The 16,118-nt window shown below is 39.4% G+C and overlaps 1 protein-coding gene and 1 pseudogene across 1 annotated transcript; both read right to left on the reverse strand.

Annotated features, from left to right (window-relative positions):
- Window positions 1–2,222: 2,222 nt before the first annotated feature.
- Window positions 2,223–3,161, reverse strand: LOC136668453 (olfactory receptor 8G17-like). Its single transcript, XM_066645978.1, has one exon. It carries the CDS (start codon window positions 3,159–3,161, stop codon window positions 2,223–2,225), a length of 939 nt encoding a protein of 312 aa, XP_066502075.1.
- Window positions 3,162–11,863: 8,702 nt separating this feature from the next.
- LOC136668468 (olfactory receptor 52N2-like) lies at window positions 11,864–12,795 on the reverse strand (annotated as a pseudogene).
- Window positions 12,796–16,118: the final 3,323 nt, after the last annotated feature.

Genomic DNA, 16,118 nt, shown 5'->3' on the forward strand with positions numbered 1-16,118 from the left:
TCTCAGTATCCCTGTCTGGGTCTCTCTGTCTCAGTATCCCTTTCCTGGTCTCTCAGTCTCAGTATCCCTGTCTCACTATCCCTGTCCTGGTCTCTCTGTCTCAGTATCCCTGTCTGGGTCTCTCTGTCTCAGTATCCCTGTCCTGGTCTCTCAGTCTCCGTATCCCTGTCTGGGTCTCTCTGTCTCAATATCCCTGTCCTGGTCTCTCAGTCTCAGTATCCCTGTCCTGGTCTCTCTGTCTAGGTCTCTAGGTCTAGGTATTTTTTCTGGTTAAATTGGCCAGTGAAAAAATCCAGAGATTTGCCCTGTTTTGGTGTAAAGTTAAACAGAGGTGCTGTGTAAATTGGTCAGAGGTTCAGTCAATATTTATCCAGTTAAACACGGTGATCAATCTCTTTGTGAAAGATTACTTTTTCCTGGGAAGCTCACTCAAACAACTTACTCTTTGCATAATTTTAGTCAGCATTTTGGTGTTTGGAGTGGCATTTGTTTAAAAGATTATAGCAGGTCACCAGTATATTTCTTACACTGTATGATATCCTTTTTATCTAAAAAGTTACCATAAAATAAGGCTTCAATATGGCTTTTAATTGGCCATTTCCATATGGAGCTATAATATATAAAGACTATTACATACCACCTGTTGTTGTTTTTGAAAAAACAATATGTTGTCATGTGTTCTCCCTGTGTCCGCATGGGTTTCCTCCAGGTGCTCCAGTTTCTTGCCATGGTCCAAAACCACATTGGCAGATGGATTGGCCACTCAGGAGTGTCCAAGGATGTGAATATGTGTGTCGCCTTTCAAAGGACTGGTGCCCCTTCCAGGATGATTTCTGACCCTGAACTGGATAAGCGGTTACAGATAATGAATGAATGAATGAATGAATGAACAAATGAATATGTTGTCACTAAAAGTCAAGTCAAGCCCATGATCTAAAACATAAGTAAAGAAACACATGCCGCTCTCCTTTCCATTGAAAGGTCATCAATCCCCAATTTTTAATTCTAACTTTTATATTAAGCTGAAGCCATATCTTATTCATGGACACACTGAAGGAGCAGGAATATTCAAAATCTAAAATGAAGTGATTGCACCCAGAAGTCTGCAGCCTCAACAACAACAAAAAATTTTTTTAACAAACCTTTTTGCATATTATCCAGTATCCCAGGGTGGGCTAACTATGGTGGCCAGATGTAGTGCTGTACACTGAAAGTAAACAAATAGTTTATTTCATCGAATTAATGGTTCCATTTGAGGATGCAGTAGATGAAACACTTGAAAGGAAGAAGAAATAAAAAACAAACAAAAAACAGTGCAATGCAGTATTTTCTGGCCTACAATTAGTTGGTTAGGGTTTCATCCTACAATAAGGCAAAAATCCCAAACATAGGTGATTACACTGAGTAGTCAAAAATATGTAGGGTTAATTTTTTTTTTCAAAGAAATCCATTATATTTTTAGACACTCTTCACCACAAGACAAAATTGAAGCAGGCTGATAACACTTTTATATTCATTAGCAAAACTTATCTTTATTCATTCATTGTCTTTAGATGCTTATGCAGTTCAGGGTCGTGGTGTGTTTTAGGAAACCGGAGCACCTAGAGGAAACCCACACAGACACGGGGAGAAGCGGGACTTGAACTCTGGAGCTGTGTGACTGTGACACTATCTGCTGCGCCACTGTGCCTCCCAACTTATCTCTATGAATCTATACAAATCACCATTTTATTAAATGCTGGAAAGCAATATACATATATGTAATGAATTTTTGATAGGAAGTTACAGCAACCAGAAAGGAAGCTGTTTGTAAATTTGGAACAAAGTGCTACTGTTACCTGACTGAGTAAACACTGGGAGAGTATAGAGTTTTTATGAGTAATAAAATAATTACTATGATTTCAACATTGTATTTTAATATGTGATATATGACAATACATGGACAAGCAAGAATATTGAAATGGATATTACTGATAAAAATGTTTATAGAAGGGAGTACAATCATTTAATTATATAATCTATAATATTTGAATACAAGTAAACATTCAGTAGTCAGGTTCCATTCATTTTTCCATCCATTTTTTATATAGCATAATCAGCATCATCACATATACATAATTAAAAATAAATAAATAAATAAAAACAGAACCAGTTTGACTGTTGTTAGTAGACATTGAATGAAACTGGATAAGAGAATTGATGATGAAAATAGAACATACATATTATGGCATCACCTTTTTCAAATGTAAAATCTTTAATATAACATGTCTGATTTCAGTACACTGCAGAGCATATATGAGAGGATTCAGAATGCCAGGTGCAATATGAAAGAGCAGGGCTGCTGCTTTCCTGTACTCTGCAACACCAGGGAAACGGTGGAGTATGAACATGATACACCCACATAACCACATTGTTAAATAGACAGTCAGGTGTGTGCTGCAGGTTTTCAAAGCCCTGTTGTTTAGAGACTTATTTTTACAAGTGAGGCAAACGGATGCAATTTTTGAATAAGTCATTCCAATAATTCCAATAGAACAACCAGATACAGCTGCTGTGTACACAAGGCCATAAATGTTATTAATGTAAGTATTCTCACAAGAGAGTTTGAAAAGAGATGCATTGTCACAGAATGGATTTGCTATTAATGTTCTACAACGACTCAGCCGTATTGTGAGACCTAACAATATACTCACAAGGAGCAGTGCCACCCCCCAGGCAGATGCAGTCAATTTAGCCAGCATTCTATTAGTCATAATATTTGTGTAGTGTAATGGATTACAAATGGCAACATACCGGTCAAATGCCATAACCATGAGAATAGTGTGAGAGGCACAAGTGTATACGTGGTAGCCAAAAGCTTGTGTAACACACTCAATATAACTGATGTAGAGTTCAGATGTGGGTCTTATCATGTCCACCATTAATCGAGGCACAATAATAGTGTTTCCAAACACATCATTAAAGGGAAGGTTACAGAAGAGAAGGTACATAGGTTCATGTAGGCTTCTTTCCATTGTTATGAGCAGAATGATACCTATGTTAGATACTATAATAATGACATAAACAATAAGAAAGAAAAAAAAAGTAGGATAAAAATAATTCTCAGAAATTATTAGTTTTTCCAATTGCAACACAGGGCTATTAAATGTCAGGTTTTCCATTGAAAAAATATTATAAAGCAGCAAATTAAATAAGGCAAATGAACATTCAATGCAAACACAACTCATTAATAAGTAAATCTTTCTTTAAATATCTTTCATTTAAAAGAATTTTGGCTTATCAAAAACATTAGCAAACCTCAGCACTGTAATTATTATTTTTTTTGTTGTTGTTGTCGAAGACCTTCAGAACTGGAGCATCATTTTATTAAATGCCAGACAAGCCGTCCTTTTATTTACTGACTCAAAAAATCCAATGGGACACCTGACGGAGTGCCATTACAGCAGTGTTTTGTTTGCCAGGTGTACAAACATGGATATGCATGTTTTTACTCCTGTTATTGATGTATTTCTGCACTGATTAAAATTTTTTTGCCTGCTCTGACATGTTAAATTCAAGAAATTGGATGATTTATTGATTCTTGTTAATTAGACCATATAAATCATTATGGAATTACAATTATGGTCCAGTTTACATACATATTTAGCATATTTGAGTGTGTGTCTGTGTGTGTTTGATGGAAATATCCTTCAATCATGTATGCAGTGGGATTCTCTAAAAAATGTTGAGTCCAATGTACAACTACATTTCCCAAAAAGTTGGGACACTGCCAAATGTAAATAAAAACAACATTCAATCATGTGCAAACCAGTGAACCATTATTTTTAACTGAAAACTAGAAAGACAAAATTTCAATGTTGAAAATGAGAAAGTGTTTTGTTTTTGAAAATTATTTGGCCATTTTGTATTTAAATACACTTCCAAAATTGGTGGGACAGGGTCATGTTTACCACTGTGTTGCATCATCATCTTATCTTTTAACAACACTCTATAAATGTTTGAATTTTGTTGTTTTGAATTTAGAGATTTCTTTAGATTATCTTTATCTTTTTATGATTTAGGATTCTTTACAATTTTAAAGTTTAGAAATATTATTTTTAAGTTGTTGCATTATATGTCCATTCAGAATTTCATAAAGTGGTAAACCCTTCAGTATTTTTACTTCTGAACGACTTGGCCACTGAGATGCTTTTTTGTGCCAATAAACAATATTTTTGTAGATTTACAGATTTATCAGCCTTTTGTTGCCCGGTCCCAAAATGTTTGCAACATGCTGCTAAAATCAATATTAAAATGAGCACATATAAAAAAAATTAATTAAATAATAAAAAAGTTAAAACATTTGAAATATTGTCATTGTAAAATTTTGAACTAAAAAATAAAGCTTATATAAATAGCACATAAATGCTTTCTCTTCATATTTACATCTTGCTAGTTCCCAAAAGTGAAGTTATGTAATAACATAATTTTGGGAGTAAGACCATTCCGGAACTCCTCCCCTCAGCCCTATATATACCCTGCAATTTCACATAATTTCTATGCTGGACAAACTCGCTGTATTTGGCTCACGGGATGGACTTGTATTTGGGGCTTTGTTCAGCTGTTGTCGCGCCTGCTTCCTGCTATAAACTCTGCGGCGCGTTTCGGTCTTTCCCACTCCAGATCTGCGCCCATCCTCTACTCTCTCCTGTTTCTGTTCCCACTTCTCCGCACTCCGGCTCACAGCTTCGAGCCTCCACCTACCTCCATCACCGGCTACACTGCTACGGGACTGCCTCATGTTTGGGCAATGCAAATCTGCGGTCGTCATGGCTGCTTCCCCAGCCCTAAAACATCTACAAGCTGTGCAGTGCAGACCCGGCTTCTCCTACCGCAGCCTACAGCATCCAGGGTGAAACCCCACCTCTATCTCAGCCGCTGGCGAGGCCTCAAGCCTCCCATTTCCTCTTTCTCTGGCAGAACAGCCTCAGCATTCCAGTAACGTGCTCCAAAACAACGACCTCCCCTTCGTTCATTCAACTAAAGAGAGGAATCTTTCTTGTCTCTCACCTCCACTGCCAGTGTATGGAGCCCCTGCATAGCAATGTGATAACGTCATATCATCTTCTCTCCCAACTCTATGCCCCTGATTGAGTGTTCCTCGTCCTATTACTCTTCCTGGTTTTGTCTGAACTGGAAGGCATTAGCCTCAATGTCTTTTTGTCTTTGCTGTCTCACATGTCAGTGCCTCTAATATTTCTATCTAAGCTGCACTAGAAAATGGCTTGGAACCTGCAATATTTCTGCACATTTCCAGGGCACTAGTTCACCCACAGTGCTTGCCAAGATGGATACCAGAAAGCATGTTTAAGCATTCATTCTGAATCTGCACCTTCTTCCCTTGGAACACTGCCTTGATTGACAGCATTGCACCCAATTAGATGCAGCCCCTCTCTGCTCTTTTCCTCCCCTCACCCTCCCAGCTTCTAATTCAACAGCTTGTGTCCTTGCGGCCGTGCCATACCCAGCCTCTGAATACAACTCTCACATTCTCTTTTCAGGTGCTGCTGCAGATCCTCATCCTGACCTCTCTGCTGCTGTGCAGAAGACCTCCTGTACTCCACCCTCCAGCTTCCAGCTCATGCTCTCTCTTTTCAAGTGATGCTGTGAATTATTGTCCCAACCCCTCCCCTCTGCTGCTGTACTGCCTACACTTTTCCAGCTATCCATCCTCTTTTCAGGTGCTGCCACAAATCTTCATCCTAATCACCTCCTCTTGCGTTTTCACTGCACCCTGCCTCTTCCTTTACAGCCCGTCCTCTTCATGAAGTGAAGATGAACAGATTATTAATTTTTAATAAAAGATATTATAATTTTTGGGGACTTAATATGCCAAAGTTATCTTAATATGCTGAAAGATTTTTCTGTATTTTCAGAGACATCTCCAAGCCACACAAGCCAGATGGAATGTGAGATTACCCAGAGAGGGTCATACAACTGACACTATAGGCCCTTTTCAGAACAGTTTAAGACACAGGGTCAAAAGAAAAATCTTTCAGAATGCAAAGAGACACACAGGCTCAACCTTGATTAAAACTGTCTTCTCACACATTTTGAAAGATTGTTAAACAAAAGAATCACACATTCCTTAATTCTTTTGTTTACCTGATGAACAAGTTGCCTATGTGTACTACTGTGTGAAATGAATTCCGTTTTAGACAAATCTGAAGGAATGGAATTAATTTACATAGGTTTTAAATGACATTTTTATATAAACTTATGTAGAACCAAGGCAGCCATGTACTCTGTGTATTATTTGGTTAAGAATTATGTAAAACATGGTTTGTCTTAATGATATTGCTTTGTTGTTAACATATAATTGTTTATACTGCAAAAGTACTATTCAAAATCTTGGGATGGTCATTCAACAGGAATCGTCTTTGTCTTGTCAAGTGTCATACATTTTATGTGATGTCACTACCAAGGTCCAGGAAACCGGGATCAGGAGCAAGAGACGCTCCAATCCTCGAGGACCAATCAGGTATTCAAGGTGGGTTTTCTAAACTCTGGTTAAGAACCCTGTGGTGCCAAATGACGCTCGCTCTTTTCACACCCCTTCGCTTCACTTCACACTTTTTCTCTTTTTAAGCCATTTTCAAGGCTAAAGAGAGAAATGACTCAGGTTTTGAAATGACTCTCCAACCCTCTGCAGGTGTCAGACTGTCTTATGGCTCTCTTAAATAGTCTTGGGCCCCTCAAGCGTGGTCCAGATAGAAGCTCTATTTTAACTTTATCTCTATTAGAAAACTATAGTAAAAAGGACTGTAGTTATTCCAGCAAAAATTCAACAGCACAGCCAGAGAACTCTGAATGAATGAATGAATGAATGAATGAATGAATGAATGAAGGATGATGAAGGAGACCTCTGACCCTCAAAGTGATGACAAAAGCTTCAGGACCAGCGACGAAGAAGGCCACACACACCCTCAGAAAGACCTTCTGAGAAAAAGGCCCAGGAGAGACTGGCATGGACGTGTCTCTCACAAGGCGGCAGATCAGCGATGATGGAGAATTCCCACAGAGAACTTCAGAACACCAACATCTCCACATGGTTTCATTTCTTCATAGCTAAGGAGTGGTGCGGAATGCTTTGCTGGGATAAATTATAGCCTTTCTAGAATTTAGGATAATTATCATAGAGAAATTCCCTCATATATTAATCTCTCTGTTCCCTCATGTATCCCTGTAATCCATTTAATTATATGAATGTATAATCGATATTCATTATTTGATATTACAATTAATAAACCAGTTGTGTGATAAAACCAATCCTTGGTTATTTGTTTGTGTGTGCAGCTTTCTTGTACAGAATTATAACTTCTAGTTCAGATTCAATTTCGGAGCCAAGAACTTATGGCGGGTCAATGAGCATAAGTCATTAATAATAATTAATTCTAGCTAATTCTGCTATATAATATGTAAAGTCATCTAACAAGATGACCTACTTGTCCAAGCTAAAATTGGACAGGTAAAGACACTACATATTATTCAATGACTCCCAAACACTGAGCTTAACAAAAATGAATTAAATAATTAATTATTAGTCAAATAATAATTAATTATCATTGACTCCGCTATGTAGTATGTATGCCACTGTGACGTGTGCATAACTATTTCCACTACAGTGCCTAGCCCCAAATTTCCAGCCCTTGCCATTTCCGTGATTTCGGTGATTGATGGACCAGCCTCCCTGCCTGGCACTCCAGGTACGTGATTCCACCTCAAATTCAATTAACCTTCTCACAAGCTGCCTGTCCTCTGGCACCTGCTTTTCACCATTTGGGCATTTCTGCCATACTTGAGTCAACTTTCTACCTTTTTTTTTTATTGCCACAATGCTTGAGCTCCTCAGCACCTTTTGAAATTAGTCTTTTTCAGAGTTTGATGCAACAAGCTGCCTTCTTTGTGTCTCACTGTTCCTGGAGTGCTGACCAGCAGCTGTCCTTTTGAGGCTTCTTATTTCACCTCACCTGTCATCCCCTCACCTGTCAAATAAATTTGATTTTCGCTGGTGCGATGATCCATCGCATTGCGCAACCACTACTCCTTTATCGCTGCGCAATTTGAGTACTTGAATTCCACTCATGCCATCCCCCATTACGCTAGAATTTCTTTCAGTATAATCAATAAATGACCTTCAATTTACTCAACCTAATGCTATTCTTCTACCATCTCACACAGTGCTCAGTCATGCACTAGTTTATTTAAGCCAGTTCTTTTGCTGACTCACTAACGCCTTTGATTAACCTACTCATGATTCAGGACACCAACCAAACCCTTGGCCAGAGTACCTCAACTTGTCCATTCTGTAGCACTTAATGACTAGACTGTAATTTTTGGTGTCTGGCTTCATACGCATTCAGAAGCCAACCTAAACTCCTCCCCAAAGACTTCTGAGTTCACCACCCGGGTTCCAACCTTTACAGGCGTGGTCTGTACTAGCAAAGTGAAGTTATGTAATGACATAATTTTGGGAGTAAGACCATGCCCGAACTCCTCCCCTCAACCGTATATAAACCCTGCATACTCACGTAATTTCCGCATTGGACAAACTTGCTCCCAACTCTACCCCATCTCCACTGATTTCTCATATTCATCTATCTAATGGGGCCAACCTGAACTCCTCCCCAAAGGCTTCTGAGTTCACCTCCCAGTTCCAGCCTATACGGGCATGGTCTGTACTAGCAAATTACAGGAATTGACATTTGTAGACTGGAAAATGACAGAACCAAACTTCTCAGTAGGAGTTGGTCTCTCTCTTACTCAAGAGTTGTACAGGGTGAGAGGTGCCTTGCGGATGTATGGATACTCACAAGTCCACAGCTGGTGGCTGGTAGTTGTATACGATGGTGGGGAAAGCCGTACAAACAGGTACTGATTCTTGAAAATTGTTCTCAAGAATCTGCTGATATTGCCTGGAATCCATGCAACCCTCAATTTCAAAAAGATTCCCAGTACCTGCACTGGCCACACGCCCCTTGTTATGTCCAAATAACTCAATTTTGTTTCATCAGTGCACAGCACCTTATTCCAAAATGAAGCTGGCTTGTCCAAATGTGCTTTAGCATACCTCAGGTGACTCTGTTTGTGGCATGTGCACAGAAAATTCTTCTTCTGCATTACTCTCCCGTACAGCCTCTCCTTGTGCAAAGTAGGATGAATAGTTGAACGATGCACAGTGACACCATCTACAGCAAGATTATGTTGGCTGACTATGACTTTTCTCACCATTCTTTGCCTCTGCTTATCTGAGATTTTTCTTGGCCTGCCACTTCAGGCCTTTACTAGAACTGTGCCTGTGGTCTTCTATTTCCACACTATGTTGCTCACAGTGGAAATGACAGCTGAAATCTCTGAGATAGCTTTTTGTATCTGTCACATCCTGGCCCTTTCTTGTTTGTTTTCCCCTGCCATGTGGCTCTGTTTGTCTGTCATTGTCCATTTCTCCGCCTTTGTCCCGCCTCTGTTCCACCTTCTTTACCCTCGTTATCTGTGTCAGGTGTGTCTAGTTTGTTCTGGTATTTAAGTCCCTTTCCCTCACTTCCTGGTTGGCGTTCATTGTTCTTTGTACTGTTTCGTGTATCGGTATCCATACCCATTTCCTTTCCCTAGCCAAGTTGTGTTGTGTGTTTCCTTATCTAGTATGCCTGTCTTTGTTTGTTAGTTTGTTCTATAATAAAGTCTGTGTTATTAGCGTATGCGTCCGCCTCAGTCAAGTTCGTCCCTCATTCCTGACAGTATCTTTCCCCTAATCCATGATGTTGTTTTGGGGCTCCCATGTTGCCACTCTTCAGACAAGATGCAAAGAGGAGAAAAACTTGCAAATGGCAACCTTAACCCTTTCTCATAATTGGATTCACCTGTGTATGTAGGTCAACGGTCAGTGAGTTTACAAAACAAATTTTGTGTTCCAGTAATTAGTGCTAAATGTATTCAAATCAATAAAACTTTATGCACCTGCTTAATTTTGTTTAAATAATTATTGCACACTTTCTGTAAATCGTATAAAGTTCATTTAACTTCTGAAATATCACTTTGTTTGTCTGCTATATGATATACCTAACTGAAATTGCTGAAAATATCCCTATATGGGACAGTATAGAAAGGCTGGGCTGCTGCATTCCTATACTCTGCAAACCCGGAGAAATGATGCAGTATAAAAGTGATACACCCACATGACCACATGATCATATAGAAAGTCAATTGCGTGCTACAGGTTTTCAAAGCCTTGCTGTTTAGACATTTATTTTGGCTGGATAGAAAGACAGTGGCTATTTTTGAATAAGTAATCCCAATAGTTGTGACGGAACAGCCAGCTGCAGATGCTGTGAAAACAAGACCACAAATGGTATTAACTGCTGAACTTTCACATGAGAGTTTGTAGAGTGATGCATTACACAGAATGGATTTGCTATAAATGTTCCACATTCCAAATGTTTTAACATTTGAAATATTGTCATTGTACTATATCGAATTAAATATATATATATATATATATATATATATATATATATATATATATATATATATAAACATCTCAGAGAAAGCAAATTTCAGCGACTGGTGCTGGCCAAAAAAACGTTCGAAAATAAGCAAAATAAGAAGTGGCTATAGGCTTTTTAGAAGCATAGCTGGCCAGAAAACAGGCGCTTGGGGTTTATCACACCGCAGCAAATGATTTTCCAGTGAACTGAGACTCATAAACATTTTCAGAGGACAAAGCCTTCTGTGTCAAAGCCAAAGTGTCTTCTGTTTATTTTGTTTCTTTACAACTTCATTCCTCTCTTTTAAACCAAACTCAGCACTTAACTCACAACTGCATTTGGCTATTGGGCTTGTGATTTTTTTCCACCCGTTTTCAAAGTGTGACATCAACTGTGAGTAAGCTCCCTGTAAGTAGTTCCTGTGGCTTTCCTAAATGCACACAAATTAACTTTACATCCTTGTATTAAAAACATGAAACAGAAATCTGACACACCCTACAGACGTCATAAATATCTGCCTCATTTTAAAATACCATCCACATTTTTACAGCAGTATACAGTATTACTGTTAAACCACCCAACCCTAGCTAGGCATCCCAACATTTCTGGAAAAGGGGTCTGTAGACTGGAAAATGACACAAAAAGAGAGCAAAAATTAAAAAAGCTTTGCAACATATCTGTTCAAAATGCAGCTGTTGCATCACTGAGGAGAGCTGTGTATATACAGCAATCAACAGATTATGCACCAGACAAGCGGTATTGCATCCTGGTTCAAATATATATATAAATATATAATATAAAAATATATATAATATATATTAGTGCTCTACCACACTAACTACTTTCAGCATCAACTGCCATCAATTTGGAACATTTTAACATACATATCCTCACTAATAAATCCACTGTAGTGTATAAGCACATTTTAGACAAGAGGTTTGACATTAGACAATTTGCAGTGTGCAAAATTTAATAGGATAAATACATTGAAAAAGCATGCACAGTCAAATTGAGAATCATTTATCCAAACAAATGTTATTTTTCTATGTTTCTATGTTTTTCATGTGACAATATTAAAACCTCTGCCAGTGTTCAAATATGGTACAATAGAAAGCATACAACTGCTTAAACAATTCTGTCTTCAGTACCTTAAACTAAAAATGTTATAAAATTAATGTTCAGTATTTTATTTTCTCTCACAAAAAAGATAACTATTCATCATTATTAAAGGGTTATACATTGACAACATAACCAAGATTGTCATGTTAAAATTATAACCATTACCTTTTAGTACTATACCTAATGAAACTGAAAAGGAGAATCCTTTGGGATGAATATTTTCATCTTAGTATCAGATTTTCTGAAAGTAAAATCTTTAATATAACATGTCTTATTTCAGTACACTTCAGAGCATATATGAGAGGATTCAGAATACCTGGGACCATATGGAAAAGCAGGGCTACTGCTTTCCTGTACTCTGCAACACCGGAGAAACGATGCAGTATAAACGTGGTACACCCACATGACCACATGATCATATAGACAGTCAAGTGTGTGCTACAGGTTTTCAAAGCCTTGCTGTTTAGAGATTTATTTTTGCTGGATAGACAGACAGCTGCTATTTTTGAATAAGTAAGTCCAATAGTTGCAATGGAACAGCCAGCTGCAGCTGCGGTGTACACAAGGCCATAAATGTTATTAATTTCAGAACTTTCACATGAGAGTTTGAAGAGTGATGCATTATCACAGAATGGGTTTGCTATGAATGTTCCACATCGATTCAGCCTTAGTGTGAGACTTAACAAAATACAAACGAGCAGCAGTGTCACAGCCCAGGTTGATGCAGTAAGTTTGGCCACCATTTTAGTAGTCATAAGAGTTGTGTATTGCAGTGGATTACAAATGGCAACATAACGGTCAAAGGCCATAACCATAAGTATAGCGTGGGAAGCACAACTGAACCGAAAGCTTGGGTAACACAATCTACATAACTGATGTAGTGTTCCGAGTCTGGCTTCAATATGTCCATCATTAATCGAGGGACAACAACAGAGTTTCCAAACACATCATTAAATGGAAGGTTACAGAAGAGAAGGTACATAGGTTCATGTAAACCTCTTTCCATTGTTATTAGCAGGATGATTCCAGTGTTAGATATTACAATGAACACATACGCAAACAGTAAGGAAAGAAATGTAGGATAAATATAATGCTCAGAGATTACCAGTCCCTCCAACTGCAAAACAGGGCTATTATATGTCAGGTTTTCCATTGAAATATCACACAACAGTTGATCAAACAAAGCAAGAAAAAACGAGCAAAAGTGGTCAGCAAAAAAATATTAATCTATCTTTATATATTGTTCACTTACAAAACCTATGACTGTCACATCTTTTTCCACACTTAATCTATTGCCATTACAACCCTGAAAAGACAAATATTTTGCTGCATTGATACCATTTACATGTTCAAAATATTGGGATTAAAGCATATCCCAGGAGGGTTTTAATATAAACTTTCAAACATTAGCAAACCCCAATACTGTTATTTAGTCTTTTCATTTCAAAGGAACTTCATGTTTGGAGCAAAACAAATTCCAGGCCAGGCGTCTTTTTATTTACTGACTTTAAACAGCTCATGGGATTTCTGATGATGTACAAACATGAATATGTAACATTTAGTGACACACCCAGTCATATTAAAGAAATCACAATATTTCTTCAACTTCATTAATTCTATTCTTTAATCATTATGCAAATAAAGCTTATGGTCAACTTTACACTTATCATATATCTGTTTGTATCAGGGAAGTATTTAGCCTTTAATCATTTCTGCACCTGTTCTGTTTCATTGGTAGCAAGTTTGAAGACTTTATTTTAATGACGAAAACGTTTACAAACTTGACTTCTCTTGAAATAGCACAAGGTGAAATGCATACATACAGGGTTATAATCATACATACATTTATTAAATAAATGCATTTCAGTTAAAAGCTCCAAAATGACTTTCAACTTGGTGCTGTTGCCCAATACTTAGTGTATAATAATACAAACATAATAAAAAGGGACAGCCAAAAGAGCACAGTGCACATTTGAAAAAAACAATTGTAAACTTAGATAGGTTAATAATATAACTTGGAGCCAAGAGGGTTCCAAAAGAAGCAGCCAAAGGAAACCACACAGCCACTGGGTGAACACATGAAACTCTTTGCTGGTGTGGGGTGTAATTGCCACATTCAACTGAGAGACTTGCCCAGCTGGACCAGTGTAATGCAAAACCACCATTATAAAGGTCTGCCATGAATTGGAAGCTGCAAGAGCAAAAATATCACTATCCATGTGGAATGTCAGTCACAAAGATCTGAGGCTATCCAGTTTTTTACATGCCTGGTGGGTAGATCACCAGGGTTTCCAAGAGAGAGAGAATATTTTGAACACGTTGGCCATCACCTTAAAAGTAATGAGACTATTGATTGTATGTTTAAAGGATGCAATTTTCAAACCAATATTTATGGAACATTTAAAATATACAAAAACAGAAAGCACACACCTCATACAGTTAGTGTTTTTAAAGGAACTGTTCTTCTGGAAAATGTTGAACCAACTGTTGGACCTGATAACTCTGAAGCTGCTCAAGGTGAGAATATTGATGATGATGATAGTGTGGAAGGAACAAGCTCAGATGCACATTCTATGGAAAAGGATGACAGGCACTTAATTGTAGACAATTTTGCTTCCTTCCTGCTTAAACTGGAAAGTGTGCATAATGTTTCTAAAAGGTGTATAGATGAATTAGTAGATGAGCTAAAGTTTGTGTCATCAGCATCCATGCCAATTATCAGAGACACTGTTGAATCACACTTAAAAAAGAAGAGTCTTGCCATTGATGACACCATCATCGCAAAGCTGGTCCTCTGTCGTCAGCTTTCAAGAGAAGACAGTATTTCATACAAAGGTTTGACATTGTGGAGCCAGTTGAATATGTTCTTGATCCAAATGAAGATAGAGTTTTCATTATGTTCAAATTTTTGAATCTTTAAAACAAATTCTGAGCAATGAAAATATCAGGGAAAAGTTCCTCAAAGATTATGGATGCACAAGTATTCCCAGTGCAGATCCTTCCATGATGGTGCCATTTACAGAGAGAGTGACTTTTATTCTGAAGTCCGTAGAATCTCTATTCCTATATGTAGATGTTTTTGTGGTATTTAATCCCTGAGAAACATCTAGGGAAAAAAAACATAAGATAACGTCTGTGTACTGTATATTGGCAGATGTCCCATCCTGTTTTTGGTCATCCCTCACTTCAGTGTATCTTGCACTTTGTGCAAAGTTAATGATATTAAAAAAATTGGCTACACAGAAGTTCTTAAGCCACTCTTAGATGACTTAGCTAAACTGTAATAAGATGGTATTTTGATTCCTGGCTTTGGGGAAACTGTCATGCCTTCGTCCTGTCAGTCTGTTGTCCCCGCCATGTGCTTTATTCGCACATGGCTATGTTTTGTTTATATCCTTGTCTCCGCCCTCGTCCCGCCTCCTCGTCCGTGTCATGTGTCAGCCCGTCCTCGTTATCTGTCCAGGTGTGTCTCGTTTGTGTCTGTATTTAAGCCCTCTTGTGTCACGTCCTGTTTGTCGTACATTTCTCATTTCTCTTTTCTCATGTCTAGTCGGTCGTGTTTTCGAGTCTGTCCGTCTGTCTCTACAGTTTCTCCGTGTCTGTTTCCCTAGTCGTTGTTTCGTGTCGTAGTTTCTTTTCCTCTCTCGTTCCTTCGTTTACTCTTTAGTCTGTCAGTCCCGTTTGCCCTGTTTAGCTTCCCTTGTTTAATTTAGCCTGCCTTGTTTCCCTGTATGTTTTCGTGCTTTGTTTGGTTACCTCCCTTTATTAAAGAACTGTGTTTTAGCGAGTGCGTCCGCCCTCCTTATATCCGCCCCTCGTTCCTGACAGAATGTACGACCCCCAGGACGCAGCTAGCACAGACTATTATCTCAAGGGATGTGCCGTTCGCCGGACTCCATTCCGCACAGGCCCCAAAGATCCTGTGGGGGAGGCTTTGAAAGCGGCCTCGGAATGGAGTCGCCGGCTCCAGCTCCTGCCTGGCGCTGCTCCGGATCCTATAGCGGAGGAGTCGACTCGGGAATCGAGTAGTTGCGCCAGCGGGAATCGAAAGAGTCGGCGGAAGAACCGTGCTGGAGTTCCCCCCTCGCTGGAGGATTACCCCCTCAGGTCCGTGGACGACGTCGCTGCAGGTTCCCCTGCCTCCGTGGACGTCGTCGCAGGGTCTCCAGTGTCCGTGATGGCGGCACCCGCCGCTCCTGTGTCCGTGATGGCGGCACCCGCCGCTCCTGTGTCCGTGATGGCGGCACCCGCCGCTCCTGTGTCCGTGATGGCGGCACCCGCCGCTCCTGTGTCCGTGATGGCGGCGGCACCCGCCGCTCCTGTGTCCGAGACTACGGCGGCACCCGCCGCTCCTGTGTCCGAGACTACGGCGGCACCCGCCGCTCCTGTGTCCGAGACTACGGCGGCACCCGCCGCTCCTGTGTCCGAGACTACGGCGGCACCCGCCGCTCCTGTGTCCGAGACGACGGCGGCACC

This window comes from Hoplias malabaricus, chromosome 15 (genome assembly GCF_029633855.1).
Source record: "Hoplias malabaricus isolate fHopMal1 chromosome 15, fHopMal1.hap1, whole genome shotgun sequence".
Lineage (NCBI taxonomy): Eukaryota > Metazoa > Chordata > Actinopteri > Characiformes > Erythrinidae > Hoplias > Hoplias malabaricus.